This window comes from Typopeltis vanoorti, chromosome 21 (assembly GCF_054136105.1).
Source record: "Typopeltis vanoorti isolate ZY-2024b chromosome 21, IOZ_Tvanoo_1.0, whole genome shotgun sequence".
Lineage (NCBI taxonomy): Eukaryota > Metazoa > Arthropoda > Arachnida > Uropygi > Thelyphonidae > Typopeltis > Typopeltis vanoorti.
Genome location: NC_143569.1, coordinates 39,142,070 through 39,161,862, shown reverse-complemented (window position 1 = coordinate 39,161,862; position 19,793 = coordinate 39,142,070). Strand labels below are relative to the sequence as shown.

Genomic DNA, 19,793 nt, shown 5'->3' with positions numbered 1-19,793 from the left:
TTCCCCACCCTCCATAAATTGAAAAATTCCATCAATTGAAATCATGTATGACACATTTCAGAAGTTTGTCAGTTTCAATCATGTCACACTTCTTTCTCCTGTTTGCTAGTGTGTGTGTGTGTGTGTGTGTGTGTGTGTGTGTGCAGTCTACAAATTCTCAATCTGTCTTCATAAGCAGTATTCCACAATCCTGATATCATTTTTAAACTCTCCTTTGTACTCTCTCTCTCTCTCTCTCTCTCCAATATATCAGAATCACAACAGAAACCAGACCTGAGAACAATAGTCCAAGTGAAGTCTTATCAAGGCCTTGTAAAGAAGCAAAATAGCATTCCTTATCTTTAAATATGAACATTCGTTTCAGCATTGCAATTATCTTTTGCGTTGTATTTGCAATCTTTGCCACACAGCCCCTGAATTTCAACTTCCTATCTATTAACACTCCAAGATCCCTAGCTTCATCAGTCTTTTCTAGCCTAATCCCACCAATATAATACGACATTAGATATTTAATCATGCCGAAGTGAATGACTACTTTTTATGACCTTTTTCTTGACTACTAGTGTTAATAAATTAAAGACTTAATTCTGTATATTAGTCAAGTAAATATTAGTTTAATATCCAACGTTTCACTGATATCTGTCAGCATTTTCAAAGGAATACACTGGTAAGCAATAGAAAGTAACAAAAACTAGGAAACTAACCGACAATTCTAAAAATTATATAAAGTTATCACCATGCATGATACATGATATAATACGCGTGTCGCAAGCGCAATGTTTTATTTGTTGAGATATTTAATGTAATTTTCATGAAAGTTCATTTCTTTTTGGTTAAATGATCTGATTAGAGTTTTCCATATATCTGGTAAGATTATTTAAGTTACCTGTTGAACTGGCGACTGTAGCAGCTTCTTTAAATGTTCTGGAATGGTAGTTGTCTTCTATGTAGGGCATATGACTCATATCCCATTCAATATTATGGTTGGTAGAGGCAAAGTGTGAAGAAAGGCCTGATATATCCTGTCTGTTATTCCTTACATAGCCTATGTGTTCTTTCTTTCTTGTATCAAAACTTCTAGATGTCTGTCCGATGCAATTAATACCGCAAGAACAAGGTATGCTATAAACTCCAGAGTATTTGTAGAAAGAGATGGCTATCTTTCGGTGATCTTATAAACTTTTGAATGGTCTCAATAGGTTTGAAGGTTACTCTGATATTATATGGTTTTAGAAGAAGAGCTAATTTTCTGGATATGGCACTAACAAATGGAATTGTTATAGAGCTGATGTACTGGTTTTCATCTCGTTGTCTTTTCGGTATGTCACTAAAGAGAATCTTGTTGATGATTCTTGTAGGGTAGCCATTTAGGGATAGATCTTTGGATATTTTCATTAATTCTTCTTGTAGGTCGCCAGGGTCTGGTCTGTGGTACACTGTATAACTCCTTTTTTTTGAGCATATGGATAATGCTGAGTTTCTGGGATATGTGGTGAGACGAGTTGAAATGGAGGTAGCATCCAGTGTTAGTAGGTTTTCTATATACTGACAGGTTGATGCTATTGTCAGTTTGTTTCTTAATAAGGACATCTAAGAATGGAAGTTTATTATCTTTTTCTAGTTCCAATGTGAACTTGATGGTGTTGTGGAAGCAATTAATTTTGTTTAGATAATCTATTAATTCTTCTTTTTTGTGATTCCAAATGATGAAGATGTCGTCAACATACCTAAACCATGTGGTTGGTTTTGGAGTAATTTGGGATAAAATTTGGGTTTCTAGATTTTCTAAGAATAGGTCGGCACAAGAAGGAGAGGGAGGGCTACTCGTGGCTAATCCAGTGAGTTGTTTGTAGTAGGTTTTTTTTTTTGCCATGTAAAATAATTTGAAGTTAAGCAATGCTTGAACAACTTGGTGTTGTTTGGTGGGAACAAGTTTTCTAAGATGTCAATGACTTCTGAAACTGGGATATTTGTGAACAGAGATGTGACATCCAGGCTAGCCATAATATTATCTCCAGAGAAACTGATGTTTTTTAATTTCTCCAAGAAATGTTGGGAGTTCTTGATATAAGAATCCATGTTGTGAATGTGTTCTTGTAACATTTTGGCTAGATATTTTGATAGTCTGTAAGTAGGGGAATGGATACCATCTACTATTGGAAGTAATGGAGTGCCTTCTTTATGGATTTTTGGAACACCATATAGTCTTGGAGTTAACGGACACATAGATTTTAGTTTTTTGATTAAGTTACACAGGCCAGTTGGTCATATCACGTAATAGTTCATTGGTATCAAGATGGTTTTTGTGAGTAGGATCTGTGTTAAGAACAACACAGACAGATGTGTCCGATAATAGATTATTGATCTTTTCTTCATATTCCATAGTATTTAAGATGACAGTGTTGTTGCCTTTGTCTGCTCTCAGTATAATGATTTCTTTGTTGTTCCTAAATTTCAGTAGTACTTTTCTTTCCATAGTGTTAGATTTGGTGTGAGAATACCAATTATTCCCTATGAGGAATAGATTGAGGATATGTGGACTGCAGAAGTTGTTTGATAGGAGATAAAAAGCAGATATGATAGAAACATTTAAGATGCTTAAAGGATTTTATAGGATCGATGCAGGGGAAATGTTTCAGTAACTGAGTGGAGACCAGAACAAGAAGTCATCCCTATTAGTTGAATAAATGTGTGGTAAGTAGGAGTGTGAGGACTAGATTTTTTTGCTTTGAGAGTTATGAATGAGTGGAATGGATTGCCAAAGTCAGTTGTGAGTGTTTTGTCTGTTAACAGGTTCCAGGAGAGGTATGATAGATTGTGTGGATAGTATGGGTCTCCCGCGAGGTGTCCGTACAACAACAATAACAATAATAAATATTGCATATATTGTTGATCTAGTTTTCCTAAATTCGTGATGCTGAATAATTCAGTTAAATTATTTAAGTGGATTAAATAAGAGGAGTAAATATGCCTTGTAGTGCAAGGCATATTTACTCCTCTAGTTCTCTAGATTTGTCCTGTCTTCTTTCTAAAAGATTAGTATTGTTAGTCTATTTCACCAGTTATTTGATTTTTTTTTTTTATTTAAGCACTGTATTTAGAATATGACATAGTTCTTTTTCTAATTGTTTCCCTCTATATTTTAATACAGTGTAGTTTTATTCATTCTTTATCTTATCTATTACAGCTGATTTTCTGTTTTTAAATGCTTTTAAGAGTTTGTTCAATATCTTTTCTGTTATTTCCAAAGTTATATTATCTTTTTTTTAAGCATCGCTATTTGTTGATTATATTATCTTTGTTCTTTTCTGTATATAGATTTTGAAAATAAGTTTTTCATTTATCCAATCCAATATTTGTTAGCAGTATACTTTCATTTAATTCTTCCTTTTAAGTTTGTATTATTCTCCAGATTCTTTTTTTTGAATACAATAAAAATCATGCTCCTAATTCTTTGCAGCACTTATTTCAATATTCCTGTTTAATTTTATTTAGCTCGGTATTTACTGTATTTTGTATAGGTTTATATTCTTCACAAAGCAGAGTAAAATGCATTTTTCTTTTCTTTCACTAAATTTTTCCCTCTTTTTTAAACAATGATGCCCATCTTTGATTAGCTTTTGTACTAACTATGTTTTCACCTAATGCTTTTTTTGTTACTTTAGGTGCAATGCTTTTTTGTCCATTTTGCTTCTCCCCTTTGTTTGTTTGTTTTGTCTTCTAATGTTTCCATTTTATCTAACAATCTTTTCTGGTATAAGTATCTTATACTTTCAATTTGGAATAATTCTAGGAATTCTAGTTTTCCAAGAACTAACTTATAGTCACTATGTCGGATGATGTTATAACTCTTACATCAATAATTTTTTCTGGTTTGATTTATCTATTAATTACAATGAAACTGATTACAGATTTTTGTCATCTTGTATTCTCCCATGTTATTTTATGTTGTATATTATATCAAAGAATGTTTTATTTATTCTTAGTTCATTATTAGTACAAAACTGTATCAGATTTATTCCATTTTCATTGATTATTTCTTTATTAAATCTTTGAAATATGCCTGGAATAGCCTGATTACCAATTCTTGCATTTAAATCTCCAATTATTAATGCATATTCTGTTTTTATTTATTTTGTCTATTACACTTTGAACATCTTCATAAAATTCTTCTATTTCTAGTTTTGGTTTCCCTTTCTCTGGACCATAGACAATAATAACATTTAAGAATTATTTTCCTTTCTTTAGCTTTAAATGTAGTATTCTGCTTGATATATAATTGTATTTTTTGTACTTGTTTTCTAATATATTTATATATCATTAATCCAACTCCTTTAAATGCTTTTTCGTATTTCGATTGTTTCCACAGTACATTTTTTTTTCTTTTTTTCCCAGCTTGGATGGCCAAGTGATTAGCATATCCACTCTCCAACCAACAGGCTGGAGATTGGATACATATGGATGTTTGTGGTTGTCTTTAGGTGGGAGATCAATTTCACTGAAGTGGCTTGGGAAAAAAGTTCCAGGTTTGATTTCTAAAGCAGAGTTCTGGATAATGTAAAGAAATAAATAAAAATAGACAAACACAAATCCTTAGCTCAATCAATGCATTAATTTTAGCACTTTAGACACGTAGAAAGGCCTATGTGTTCGTCGTACGTGTTGATTAATTTTGACAGTATATATTAGAACACAGACGTTGATAAGTAAATAATTATTTATTTACTTATTATTCAGCAATTTATAATTATTTAATAAATCATCAATAAATAATTATTTACTTATTAGTCTGTGTTCTAATATATACTGTCAAAATTAATCAACATTTAGCACTTTAGGTTTACACCTTTTCATGGCGGGAATCATATAAAAAAATAAAATAAAAATAACTTCTCATAAAACATGAAGCCTCTTTCTGCCTCTACCTTCTAAACTTCTGCCTCTACTCTAATGTTCCTGTTTCATCATATTCTCTCTCTCTCTCACACACACATACATCCAACAACCATTTTTCCATGTGCATACTACCACATCAACTTATATGCAATATGCACAAAGGGAAAAAGGAACTTTTATAAGCTTCTTTTTCCCTTCACAAAATTGTTTTAAATGTTTCTTAACATTCTACTTGTTATGTTATTTATAACATCTTCTCCTCACACCATTACTGATGTTCATGCATATTGTTCTCCCAATGTCACCAACCATTTGGTACTTTTTTGATTTCTATTCCTAAATGATGTTTTTTTTCCAACTTTCCTAAAAAGGAAGTCATCTTTCTAATTTTAAGAAGATCTGTGTTTCTGATATATTACTAATGTCCATTCTAATGTTCATGCTTCATTGCCATCAAATCTCTTTCAATCTAATGCTCTCCTCTTTAACAAAAAATCTCATTTTAATAACTGAATCTTTCATAGTTTCATTCCATCTCCATTAGCCATGAGAGGACACTTCTACACTACAAACACTACACATCCACTGGTCTAGATTACACAATTCACCATCTATCAACACCATCCCCTCTACACCACACAGTATTTTTCTCTGTTAATTGTATGCATGTTCCCTGACTGGGTTGGCTGTTTTGTGGGAGGAAAAAATGCAACTTTCCAGGACAAAAAAACCTCGCTGTCCCATATCAGACTGATAACTCACTCAAAGATGAAAAAAAACTATACAAAGATTCTTTATGCCACAACCAAAATTGAGCCAAAGTCTTTTCCAATGAAGAGTGCACACCCTATCATTCTTCCATGCATTACAAAGGTTTTAATTTTTATTCTCTTCTTCTCGTCATCTACATTCTTCTTTGTGCTCATTCAAAGTGACATTCGCTACAGAGTCATTTTTAAATGCTCCGACTGCTTATCTCTAAGAGACACACATAAATGTATGCGCGTATCTCTATTAGAGGCAATATTAGACAGTCATACCATTCATTTGTTTGTTAAAAAGGGCCTTCTATCTGCACTTAAAGTAAAACTAAATTCCTATAAATAACATTTCATTATTTTCTCTTAATCCCAAAAAGTTTAAAAATAAATAAATAAAATACAACCCGCTATGGAACAAGATATACCTAAATATCATTGTCATGCAATCTATATGTGAAAAAAAAAAATAAATAAATAAATAAGTATACAGCCCTTTAACTACTTACTCTGGATCTGTGCCATTTACCACACAGTGGGTGTTCATTTCACCAAAAAACTGTACACCAAGCAATCCGTAAAGTGACATAAAGAACAAAAAGAATAAAGTAACATTGTATATTTGCTGACTTGATCGTCTGAAAAATAAAAAATAAAAACATGATAAGTGCATTCATTTCTCACTAAAAATCTACTTAATCACTTGATAAATATTATCTTTATTATAAGTAATATACATTTATTATTATATAATAATTTATTATTATTTCAATATTATACAACAGGAAAAAAATTTCACATTTTAATCAAATAAAAAATCAGACATGACTGTACCTTTTTTAATCAGCAATCTTAGTATTACTTCCAACCCTTCATGGAGTCCAAAGACTTATCGTCGGAGGTTGAATACTCAAAAATCACAATAACCATCATAACTTGCTTTGAGCACATTCAATATTGGAACATTCACCATTCATTCTGGCAACATATTCCCTTGTCCACCAAGTGCCAGCAAAAAATCTCTTTTTCACCTCTTTACTCACATGACCCTTGTACAGGCTCCAGGGATGACCTCTAATTTTTTACGTCACCCATTTTCCTATGCAATAATTCCCCTGTATCTATTTGATAAGCTCCTCTCACTAGCTTATATGTCTCAATCGTATCTTCCCTCTTCCTATCCACCAAGCTCTGAAGACCACATTCTGTCAATCTGTCCTCATACTCAATATTCCAGAATTCTGAGAGAGCCTTAGTTATTCACCTCTGCAGTCTCTCCAATGATTCCCTATCACTGATACAGGCAGGCAACCATATCTATGCACAAAAATCCAAATGAGCCCTAATTAGCACCTTATAGAGTGGAATTATCACCTCCTTATCAGTACATGTCAGTGTTCTTTGTTATAGTAGTGATTTCTTGAGTAAACCTTACAACTATCATGATATGTCTTGATAGTTGTAATTTGCTATTTCCAAAGATTCCCATATTTTTCTTTCTGTTGTATCAAGCAATAGTGTAATAATTCTGATTTATCCTACGTGTGTAGAGGCTTAAGTGCTGTGAGGACATCATGTTGGAGGCTTAATGGATTTTTGACAACACTCAAAAAGAATTAAAATAGACTTTAATACTTCCTATATTTCGTCCTAGTCACTAGGACATCTACGGGGATTACCAAAAAATTAATGTAACATATGCACAAATAACAAACAATACTAAGCCCAACCACGTGGGTGACACTAAAGTCCTATCTAGGTAGAGCACCCTCTAAGGGCAGTAGTAGGTGGCCTGGAATGTAAGGTGGGAACTCTGGTGATGAGTGTTTCCCAAATCTTCGGAAGCTTAATGCACCCATATTTATTGAGATTTGGTTGGTTTTTGAGAGCTGCTGCTGCTTCTAAGAAAAGTCTCTCTTTCTTGAATTTGCTGTGGTGGAGCATGGTGGTGTCCAAAACATAGTCAGCCAAGCCTGAATGGCCATAGTTGTGTTTGAAGATGTAAGACTTGTGTTCCTCTAGACGGATGGATGCTGATCTGCCTGTCTGTCCAAAGTACGCCAGCTTACAGGAACAGGGTACTTTGTAAACTCCAGGCAAAGAGAGAGGAGGGAGCTGATCTTTCGTAGAACAGATAAGGGTAGCCAGTTTGCGGTGGGGCTTATATGCTGTGTGTAGATTGTATTGTTTTAGTATCTTGGCTATTTTTTCAGATGTGCCACGGATGTAGGGTATGGTGATGGCATTTTTAAATTCTTGTTGACGAGAAGGAAGGGGAATGGGGGAGGAGTTGATTATTTTTTTGATACTGTGATCGCTGTAGCCATTGGAGAGGAAAGTGCTGTGTATGTGGTTAAGCTCATTAGTGAGGGCAGTTCCACTGGATCATTAGGCAGGCGTGTGACTAAGGTGTCTAGGAAGGGTAAACAATTGTTCTTTTCCTTTTCCATAGTGAACTGGATTCTTGGATGTAGACTATTTAGATGACTGAGGAAGGAGTCTAACGTGTCTGGGCCATGAGGCCAAATAGAGAACACATCATCTACATATCTTAGCCAGATAGAAGGTTTGAGTGGGGCTGAGTCTATGGCTCGTTTTTCGAAATCTTCCATATAGAACGGAAGATTTCTATATGGAAGATTTCGAAAAACGAGCCATAGACTCAGCCCCACTAAAACTTTCTATCTGGCTAAGATATGTAGATGATGTGTTCTCTATTTGGCCTCATGGCCCAGACATGTTAGACTCCTTCCTCAGTCATCTCAATAGTCTGCATCCAAGAATCCAGTTCACTATGGAAAAGGAAAAGAACAATTGTTTACCCTTCCTAGACACCTTAGTCACACGCCTGCCTAATGATACACTTACCTTCACCGTATACAGAAAACCCACACACACAGGCAGATACATTCACAAACTCTCCCGCCACCACCCCTCTCAACAATATGGCATTATTAAAACTCTTACCAAGAGAGCCCACAATCTTTGTTCCAGTGGAACTGCCCTCACTAATGAGCTTAACCACATACACAGCACTTTCCTCTCCAATGGCTACAGTGATCACAGTATCAAAAAAATAATCAACTCCTCCCCCATTCCCCTTCCTTCTCGTCAACAAGAATTTAAAAATGCCATCACCATACCCTACATCCGTGGCACATCTGAAAAAATAGCCAAGATACTAAAACAATACAATCTACACACAGCATATAAGCCCCACCGCAAACTGGCTACCCTTATCCGTTCTACGAAAGATCAGCTCCCTCCTCTCTCTCTGCCTGGAGTTTACAAAGTACCCTGTTCCTGTAAGCTGGCGTACTTTGGACAGACAGGCAGATCAGCATCCATCCGTCTAGAGGAACACAAGTCTTACATCTTCAAACACAACTATGGCCATTCAGGCTTGGCTGACCATGTTTTGGACACCACCCACAGAGTATCATGAAAGAAAACCACCATGCTCCACCACAGCAAATTCAAGAAAGAGAGACTTTTCTTAGAAGCAGCAGCAGCTCTCAAAAACCAACCAAATCTCAATAAATATGGGTGCATTAAGCTTCCGAAGATTTGGGAAACACTCATCACCAGAGTTCCCACCTTACATTCCAGGCCACCTACTACTGCCCTTAGAGGGCGCTCTACCTAGATAGGACTTTAGTGTCACCCACGTGGTTGGGCTTAGTATTGTTTGTTATTTGTGCATATGTTACATTAATTTTTTGGTAATCCCCGTAGATGTCCTAGTGACGAGGATGAAATATAGGAAGTATTAAAGTCTATTTTAATTCTTTTTGAGTGTTGTCAAAAATCCATTAAGCCTCCAACATGATCTGATTTATCCTATAAAACTTGATGTCTCATTTGTGTAGCATCTGTGTGTGTGTGTGTGTGTGTGTGTGTGTGTAACAATAAATAATAATAATAAATAACAATAAATAAATAAATAATCTACCAACAAATTGAAGCCATGACTATGAGAATTCTGCCCTTGCAAAATTTTTTTAAGGAGATATTTGAAGAAAAAGTACTAAGATCTACTCTGCTAAGTATGATCCTTCCTATGGCTGTACTATGTTGATAATGTGTTTGCCATTTGCTCATGCAGCAATGATGTGGTAAATATGTTTCTGATGATTAAACAGCCTAAATCATAGAATAAAATTTACTAGAAAACAACTACTGTTTACTATTTTTAGAGTGATCAATGGGCATCTGACCCCTTTATTATTATTATTATTATTAATGACATCTCCATGAAGTTGAAAGACTTACTCTGGAAAGCCCACACTAACTATTATTCACAAGATACCTATCATACTCTCATTAAACTTATAAACTGTCAGAGAACTCATACCTCGTCATCCATGCCAGTCATTCGCCACTCTCCAAGCAAAAAATCTAGTCCTCACATATTTAGCATCTTACAAAACTTTCAGAGGTGAGACCTAATTCTCTCACTATGCATCATGTATTGAAAAATTCCTTTTGTATCAAATTCAAGTGTATCTATCAATGTTGACTCATATCTCTATTATTAGGGATATGAGTCAACAGACTCATCATGGGAAGCCCACTCAACCATTATGTCTATCATAATGGTTGAGTGGGCTTCCCATGATGAGTCTATCTATCATAATGAATAAAAAATTTTGATAAAATGTTTTATTCATTAAAATAAGCACCTTCACAATCTACAACTCTTTCCCAACGAGATAAAACTTTGTAAATTCCACTTTTATAAAATATTTTGTCTTTAGAAGTAATAAACCTAGCAACCTCTGCTTCAATCTCTGTTTTATTGCAGAACTGCCTATTTCACATGTGACTGTTTAGCACCAAAAAAAAAAAAAAAGCAATAATCGCTTAGAGAAATATCAGGAGAGTATGGAGGATGAGGGAGTATCTCCCATCCTAAAGCACAAATCTTCTCACAGGTAAGCTTTGCTATGAGGTTTTGCATTGTCCTGTAAGAACAACACTTTCTTCCAATTAACTAGTCCTGGCTGTTTCTGAAGTAACAAATCCTGTACATGCTCAAGTTACATTGAGTAGATCTTGGCTGTAAATGTTTGGCCTGCAGCGAGAAATGCATAGTGGACAATACCATCTCCAGTCCACCATTCCCTGTTTTATAGATAGGAAACTATTAGAGCTCTACTCGAGTCATCTGGAATTCAACCTTCTAACCAGATCTCTCGAATTATAGGGTGTAGCCACTGCAAAACTTTCATGATGAGAAAAGCGATCAAAAACTTGAAATGTGCCTTTCCACATTTCAAGTTTTTGATCGCTTTTTTTCATCTCAAGAAATGATATGTATATTTGCATTCATTATGAAAATGTTCTACTACTCATCTGTCACTGACAGTTTCATTTAACCATCTTTAAAAGTAATGGCTCCAGACATCTAGGATATCCTTACAGTCAATATTTCATCATCATCATCATCATCATCATGTTTGCCATAGGTTTTCTTTTTCCTAATGGTTTGTAATTTAAAACTTCTTTTGGTAATCTTTCTGTTTTCATTCTTTCAATGTCTTCGATCCATTTATGTTTATATTTTTTAATTTTTTTGATTACTGATTCCTGGTTTAATTCTTTCATAATTTCTTCATTTCTTTTGTGACCAAATTGAGTATACTTTGCAGTTTTTCTCATAAACTTCATTTTGGCTGTTATTAATCTTGTTGTCTTTTTGTTTTATTGTTCAGATTTCACTTCCATACAATAGGATTGGTAGAGCTAATGTATTGTATATACTTTTAGTCTGGTTTGTTTTTGTACTAAGTTAGGTTAAAATATAGAGTTAATTACACCTGTCATTTTTAAATGTTTCGAAATTTTTAGGTTTATATCTTTTTCATTTTCATATGTAATCATACATCCTAGGTAGTTAACTGAATTCACCTGTTTAAAATCCTATTATCTATTACTATTTTAGTTCTTACTGAATCTTGTCCTTTAGAGGCCATTGTTTTTGATTTTTCTCTTGATATTATCATTCCATAATCTTTGGCTATCTCATTTAAATTTAAAATATCTTTTTGTAAGTTACCTTCAGAATTTGTAATTATTATTTGGTCATTGGCAAAAAGGAGAGTGTTTAAGTTCACAATAGGATTTATATAATTCTGAACCTAACTTATCTTCTCCAGGTAATTTTCCATTTCTTGTTTCTTTCAGGCTGATTTCTAATTCTTCTTTAGTAATTTCCTTTTCATTGTCATTAAATATTTGCCAGTAATCTTTTTAAAATATTTATCTGTCCACAATTCTGTATAGAAATTTAGAAATTCTTTTAATTTCATTTCAGTATTTAATTTTATGTTTTCTTTAGTGTCTGTACTTAAATGTTTCAAAATCTTATATACAGTCTTATTTTATATGAATCATGTTCTAAATTAGAAACAAATTTCATGACTTGTTTTTAACAGTATTAACATCTGCGCGGTTAGCCTAGTAGCTTTGCGCTTCGCAACCATATGCCTGGGGAAGGAGTGTCCTGGGTTCGATTCCCATCGTCAACGTAAATCGAACTTGGCTATGGCTTAAGGATCTTCCTCAGCCATAGCCAAGTTAGGCGGTCTTGGGCAGCAGGGTCCCCCCCCCAGTTTATCTGGGGTTTTTCATCCCGCAAGCAGGCAAACCGGCGCCTTGAACACACACACACACACACAGATCTATAGCCATAAATACTTAACCCCAATGAGGAGGCTCAACTCGCCCCAATAGGGACAAAGGAGAAAAGGGAGGAAACTCCATATGAATAAATAAATAAATAAATAAACAGTATTAACAATACCACAATTTTATCAAAGAGATGTTTTATTAACTGCTTATATTTCACTGAATTTCAACTCAGCATCATCAGAGCACAACACACTTGTACATGCAACAGCGAGTGAGTTAAAAGAATGAAAACTTTTCACTCACTTGAGTTCGATCACCTCCTTTATGAAGTGGCACAACCTTGCCCTCCTTCCACTCCTAAGGAACTTGAGGATGTAAGACTCATATTAAAAAATATGTCAAGGCAGGGGTCAACTCCCTGGCACAGTCTTATTATCATCTAGTTTGCTCAACTCCCTTACACCTCTTGCTCACTTACAGTCGGTCTCTCCTCCCCATCATCAACTGCTCTCAATCTCTCCATGAAGTCACATTCACAAGATTGAAAGACCTTTATGAACTGCTCATTGAGTATCTCCACCACAGATCCGCAACAGCTGTCTTCATACCATTTTCTCCAATCAACGTCATCCTTCCATAATCATTCTTTCTTTTGCTGGCTACATATCGAAAGAACTCCTTAGGATTCTTTTTGGCTTCATTAGCTAACTGCTGTTCATACCTCTCTTTAGCTACCCTCACCAACTAAGTCACCTGCCTTGCCTGGTCTTTGTAGTCATCGTGGAATTGGTTATTTCCACTTCTCGAATGCTGCCTCCATAATGCCCTTTTTCTTTGTATCGCATGCTTAATCTCTTTATTCATCCATCTCACACCTACCTCATTTAACCTTCTCACCCTTGGAATACATTTAGACATTGCATCTGCTAGATAGTTTTTGAAAAACCCCGAAGCTACATTGATTTCTTTTCCAGCTAACTTCTCATTCCATGCTACACCCCCAAGTTGTCTCCTGAGCTCTTCATAATCACCCCCCCACCTTGTAGTTTCACATATACCCTTTTCTCACAGATGTCCTCACACTGCTGGCAATCACCTCACAGTCACTCTCACCAATTGGTGGATGATTTCACACCTCATTCATAATTACATCCTCTGATGAGATGACCAAATCCAAGACCTTCAATCCTTGTGTGCTGTCTGTTACATACTGTGTGAGGTAGATATCCCTCAAAAACTCAAGAAACTCATTTTCTTTACTTCCAGTTGCTATCTCGTCATTCCAGTCTATATTGCCATAATTAAAATCGTCCATAATGATCACCCTTTTCTTATTTGCATGGCTAATTTGATCATACATTTCATTATCACCACCATCCACATTACCTGGTCTTACCAGGTAATGTTTTTTTATTTATTTATTTATTTATTTTATTATATATATTTTGTAACTGATTATAGACTTCAATATTATCCTCTTCTCTTCCTTCTTCTGAAGCATATAAACCAATTATTATTAAATAACCTCTATCTATTTTTATTCTAGCTTCTATTATTCATTCATTCCATAGTTTATAATGTTTTATCTGTTTTGAAAGGGAATTATGAATCTAAATCATAACACCTGCTTGTGCTCTTTGGTCTCTGTCAATTCCACTATATATAACATTAAAATTTTCAGTTCTCGTGGTTTCTTTTAATTTCTTTTTTGTTTCCATGATTATTGCTATTACAGTTAATATTTATTCACTTTTATCATGTTTGGTAATTTTCAGAATAAACTACCATAAATAATTTAGGTTTTAACAATTAAAATCAAAGATTATGTCAAGATCTCAAAAATTCTAAATCAGAAATTTAGATTAAAGATGCTAAAAATTATATTTTTGGTTAATGTTTTATCCATGCATAAGCAAACAGAGCCTGCATGCAACATATCTTTACAACAAGACTACTTGTATATAGAGCCTAGTGACTTCACATTAACTGCCTATTATCCCATAATGCAAAACTTATCCCTTTCGAATGTGTGTATTATTATTATTATTATTTCACTAAGGAAAAGCCACCCAAAACTTTTCTGCATACCTGACATGATAAACAAACTACCATTCCATGACAGAAACCTAGGGACCTACAAAGACTTGAAACAGGTGCTATATAAATAGGTGCTATATCATTGACTGAAAATTAGAGGGAAGTACTCTCTCTGTCACACACGCACAATGGTAAATGTTCCCCAGCCATTCCAGATGCCCAAACCTATAAAAAATCTCCTCTCAAACACAATTACAAATTATAATTTGTAATTGTGTTTGACACATACAAATCCAATCCACCACTGGCAAAAAAGTTAAACCGTGCTCAAGGAGTGGTAGTCTGTGGGAGTGTGAACTTGCCTCTACACATTAACCAGAAAAAAGCATTTATATATATATATACAATCCTCCAGGGCTCACTCTAGTGAGTACATGCAAGGCAAACTCGAGGCACCCGAAGCTGGACCACGCCTTACTTCATGTAATATACACCTGCTATATTATCTGTAGACTGGTTCCTATTCTTCTTTCCCTCTGAATTTCTTTTCAACTTGCTGTTCCCCCCCCCCCCAATGCTATTAGAGTATTCTTTTTTTCTTTTTATGTTGAACTTATACAGGAGAGTTTGGTTGATCAACTTATAGTACATTAGTACAGTGTATGGGTAGTGGATTGGAAAAGGAGGAACTTGTTTACATTTGATTTAAATGATTGTATATTGTATTCCTTTGGAAGCACAACGGGGGGGGGGGGACTGTTCCACAATACAACAGTTGCAGGGACGAAGGAAGAAGAAAAGAAATTTGTTCTGTGAAGGAATGTTGAGCAGCAGCTGCACATGTTCCAATGAGCTTAAGACTGAGTGGGAGAATTATTGATGTTATTTCAGATGAGCATTTCCCATGGCAATATTTGTAGAATATACATATTGCAGAAACCAAATGTCTGAGCAAAAGTAGGGGCAGTGAGTTGGTAAGAGATGGGTCATTAATAAGTCTAATTGCTCTCCTCTGTATTGAGTCAAGCATTTTCAGGGAACTTTTAAGGACCCCACCTCCATATGTGAGATCAGTATTTAACAGCTGGGCAGATTTGTGATTTGTATAATGTTAACAGCTGTTCAGGGGTGAAGTAACATCTTGAGCAAAAGAGAAATACTAGTTTTTTTTTTGAAGTTGAGAGTGCAATGGTTGTGATGTGTTTATGCCAAGAGAGGTTTGATGTCAGGGTAATTCCAAGAAGAGAAATCTCAAACTGTCTGGAAATTTGGGTATCATCCAAAAAAATACTGGAAAAAATGGTTCTTTTTTTTATGAGAAATTAGGACAGAACTGGGTTTTATCAGCACTGAAATTGAGGATGTTATCTGAACCCCATTAGAAGATGGCTTGGAGATCAGAATTGAGGGCAGTGGTGGTTGATGTTCTGTAGGGTAAGGTTTATGAAATGAAAGGGAGGAGTGCAATGTTGCTGTCATCTGCAAAACTGTATATTGGGTTGGAGGTCAACTGAAGTAGGTCATTGATATATATAGCAGGAAGAGGGTTGGTGAGAGGCCAGAACTTTGTGGAACCCCAGCATTAGTTGAATGGTGAGAGGATAAGGAACCATCCATAACGCATAGTGTACATCCAGACAGAAAGCTGGCAATCCAACTGCAGAAGTCCTGAGATAGACCAGACGATGGTAGTTTGCATAGTAAACCATGGGAATGTGGCATTCCAACCATTCCACATTCCAACCATGGGAATGTGGCATGGGAATATGCAAAGTAAACTCTAAAGTTTTTGACTCGGTCAAAAGCTTTGGAGATATCAAGTGCAACCACTTGATGCACTTGATAACAGTTTGGCAAATCTCCTAGGAGATTCGCCAAACTTCTCCATGGCATTTGTCCAGAGATGGGTGACATATGTGAGCAGATCTCCTGTTGATCGACAGCGATGGAATCTATACTGGCAGCCGTTTATTAGGTGGGTGCCTTCAAAGTAGTATAGGAGTTGGGAATTGATAATTTTTTCCATTACTTCAGCAAGACTGAAGTAAGTGAGTAGGGCGGTAGTTGGAAGGCAGTGACATCGCCTTTCTTGGGAATGGGTTGAATATAGGCCAATTTCCAGGGTGTAGGATAGATACCAGTGGAGCAAGAGAATATATACAGGAAACATAGGATAGGAATCCGTTCTGCACAAACTTTCAGGACAATTGGAGAAATGCCATCAGAGCCAGGAGACTTTTTTTGTATCTACTTTTTCAGTATTTTTCTGATCTCTTCCTGGCAAAAGGATATGGGGGCATTGTACGTTGGGCATCTGGAATGGCTGGGGAACATTTACCATTGTCAGTTATGCATGCATTGGAAGCAAAGTGTGAAGCCAGAAGATTGGCTTTTTCTGTGGGTGATGATGCAATAGAGCCATCTGGATATGATAAAGGTGGGAATAGTGTTGGGCAGAAGTTATGGACCATTGCTTTGGCGAGAGACCAAAAGGCTTGGCTGCAGTTGGACAGGCTGCTAGTTTCCTGTTTTTCTGCTCTTTTGAACTGTTTTGGAAGCATCGATTGTTTTTATGTATCTATTTCGGACTTCAGCATAAGCTCTAAAGGAGGATGGAGTTCTTGATTTGAGCCAGTTACGGTATGTTTGGTTTTTCATGCATACAGCCTTGGAACATCTTTTGGAGAACCATGGTTTAGTTAGAGAATGGCAGTTCAGAGTAGTGTAGGGAATGTATGTTTCCATGCCGATGAGGATTACTTTGGTTATAAGTATGGTGCATATGTTTGGGTTGGAAGGCCAGAAGCAATAGTCCAACCATGGGAATGTGGCACAGAAGTTGTGGAGGCCCACTTGGCACTGTTATAATGCCAAATTACTCTTGTATGGGAGTGGCTGTGTAAGTGTTGTTACATGGGGAAGGAGAAGAGCACTAGATTATGGTCAGAATTGCCTAGGGGGACCTACTACTTTCAGTATGTATTTGGAAAGATCATTGGTGAGGAAGAGATCTAGGGTGTTTGAAGAGTGATTTGGGTTATTTGGTATTCTGGTTGGAACCTGAACAAGTTGTGTAAGGTCATTAGTGATGGCAAATGTTTCAGCATCTCTATCTGCAAGATCTGTACAACTGGAGGAGAAAAGCCAGCTGGTGTTATGGACATTGATATCTCCTAGGAGGATAATTTCGTTGTTGGGAAAGTGGGATTGGAGAAAATCAATTTTTAAGGAGAGGAAATTAAAGAGCTCAGAGTGGTGAATATGACTGAGTGGGGAAGGAATATTTTCAACCAAAGAAGGTCAAAGTTGGGCAATTCTAGGTTGGGTGCTCTCTGGCAAGGCATGTCAGAGTAGATGTATGCACAAATACCACCCTTGAGTTGAAAGAGTTAAAGAGTGTGTAATTTGGAAGGTTGAGATAAATAGTGATGGGGGAAGATGAGATTTTAGTTTCTGCCAGAAAGAGCAGGTGGGGGGGTTTGGTAGACTGAAGGTGGAAGTGGACACTATTAAGATTGGAGTTTAGGCTATGGATGTTGGTGAAGTAAATATGCAAGGTTCTGTGAGGCATATATTTGACTACAAGGGTCTTGCACATTTCCTATGTAGTGCCTGCATACTGGTTTCCATGGTGGCTACGTCACTTGATTTTTGCACCAGTTTAACATGCTTGTAATTGATGATCCAACTGGTGTCTCCATTTTTGATTCACATTCCCTTTGAAGCTGGCATTCTTGTTCCCTCTGTGCAAATGTTAAGTCTGGTCGAGCACATGTGCATGATTGGGGGAAAGTGTCTTTGAACTTGCTGTTATTAATTTAGATGTGCTTGTCAGAGTGCCCCAAGTCACTTTTACGAAGCGTGGAAAGTTCATTCCGTCTTATCTTTTATTTATGGGCCCAAAACGATGGCACCTGACGATATTTTTAGAATCAATGTTGCATTCTTCAGCTAATTTGTTGATGTCCTTTTTTAATGATTTTCCATTTTCTGTCAGAAAGTTCAAAATAATGGCATTGAATTTTTTGTTTTTGGCCTCAATCAAGTTGTATACCGTTAATGCGATTAGGTCATGGATTAGGTCCGTTAATGCGATCAGTTTGTTCGAGCTTAGCTTCCACTGCTTGTATTTTGGAGGAAAAAGTTTCGTTCCTAACATTGATGTGCTGCTCGAGGTTTTCGACTCATTTACCTACAGAAGGGAAGCACAGCAAACAGAAAAACGCCTGGCTGAGTTCAATAAATAACTTGTGTGCCAATTCATCTATTTGGTGCAGAAAGCGTGCAGCCAGTCGCAACAGAACTCACAGAATATACCCTTTTTTTTGTCTGCAACACCAGTTTTACAGCTGTGGCACATTGTGGGTTTGTCGGCAGCGATCGACAGTGCTGCACTGGTGAGACACAGGGTGCTTGTTTGTCATTGGCAATTGTTGCCGCCATCTTTGCTTCATACGGTAGCATAGCAGGCACTTACACGTGGCTGATTTAGAAATGGAAAGATAACTGATTTAATGTACTATAAGTACTTACAGGTTGTGCAGAAGTAATCCTCTCCTTAGTACCCGTGTTAAGATTTCCGTTTAATGATTAATTTCAATGAAAAACACTCTGTTTTTTTTCACAATTACAATAAAAATGTGGGAGCACAGGTTTAGAGTAGCTTATTCATCAACACCGCCTGACAGATCATTCGAGAGCTAGGGGTGATTCTTTCCTATTTTCCAATTTTTCCACCTAATGCAGTGGGAGTCTACCTTCTCCTTCGGGTACCTGCCCACCCCAGTTAAAAATGGTGAAGACCAATTTAAACTCTATACCACATCGGTCGTCACGCAGGTTACCAAGGGCCACTTAGGGCAGTGCTTCTACTGTTCAAACCCCTCAATTAGGGGATTTCAGAAAAGAAAGTTCCAACTTTCGTTTGAACCCAAATTTGGAAATTTCATTTGAAAGGCTGATGCAACAGTGCAGCTCCAATATCAAATGCAAGATATTTAGTGAACTTGAGCTTGAAGCACTGAAAGCTCAAGCTGTAAAAGGAGACTGTACTGACTCTGAACTGACCAAGAATGTGAATGGAGCAGAACCAGATTCCAACATTCAGAATGCTGAAAATGTCAAAAATATAGAAATAGGAATCTATCAGAGAAGGAACAAGTCGAACGAGTTGAGCTTCTAGTATTGAGGCAAGTATCTCATCAAAAACTAAAGTAACTTCTACAAGAAGCCAAGTTGCACTGGCTATTCCTACTGGAACTATTGGATGAATGAATCAATAGCCTACATAGTATCATCTGAATTAGGCTATAAGATTAGTGAACCCAAAAGCAGTAAGGCTCAGAAACCAAACTCTCGACTTTAGAATAAAATTCTTAAACTTAGAGCAGAGGGGAGCAATTTGAAAAACCTTAAGGAAAAGAAGCTGAAAAACATGAAAACCCGAAATAACCTCATAAAGGGGTATAA

At 36.2% G+C, this 19,793-nt stretch overlaps 1 protein-coding gene across 1 annotated transcript in view; it reads right to left on the bottom strand.

The window, feature by feature from the left end:
* Window positions 1-19,793, bottom strand: part of na (sodium leak channel non-selective protein na) — a 1,005,813-nt gene that overhangs the window by 792,357 nt on the left and 193,663 nt on the right. The window contains exon 8 of the mRNA XM_090411658.1: window positions 6,164-6,292. Within this exon, the coding sequence (XP_090267784.1) occupies window positions 6,164-6,292 (129 nt within the window). The remainder of the gene's footprint in view (window positions 1-6,163; window positions 6,293-19,793) is intronic.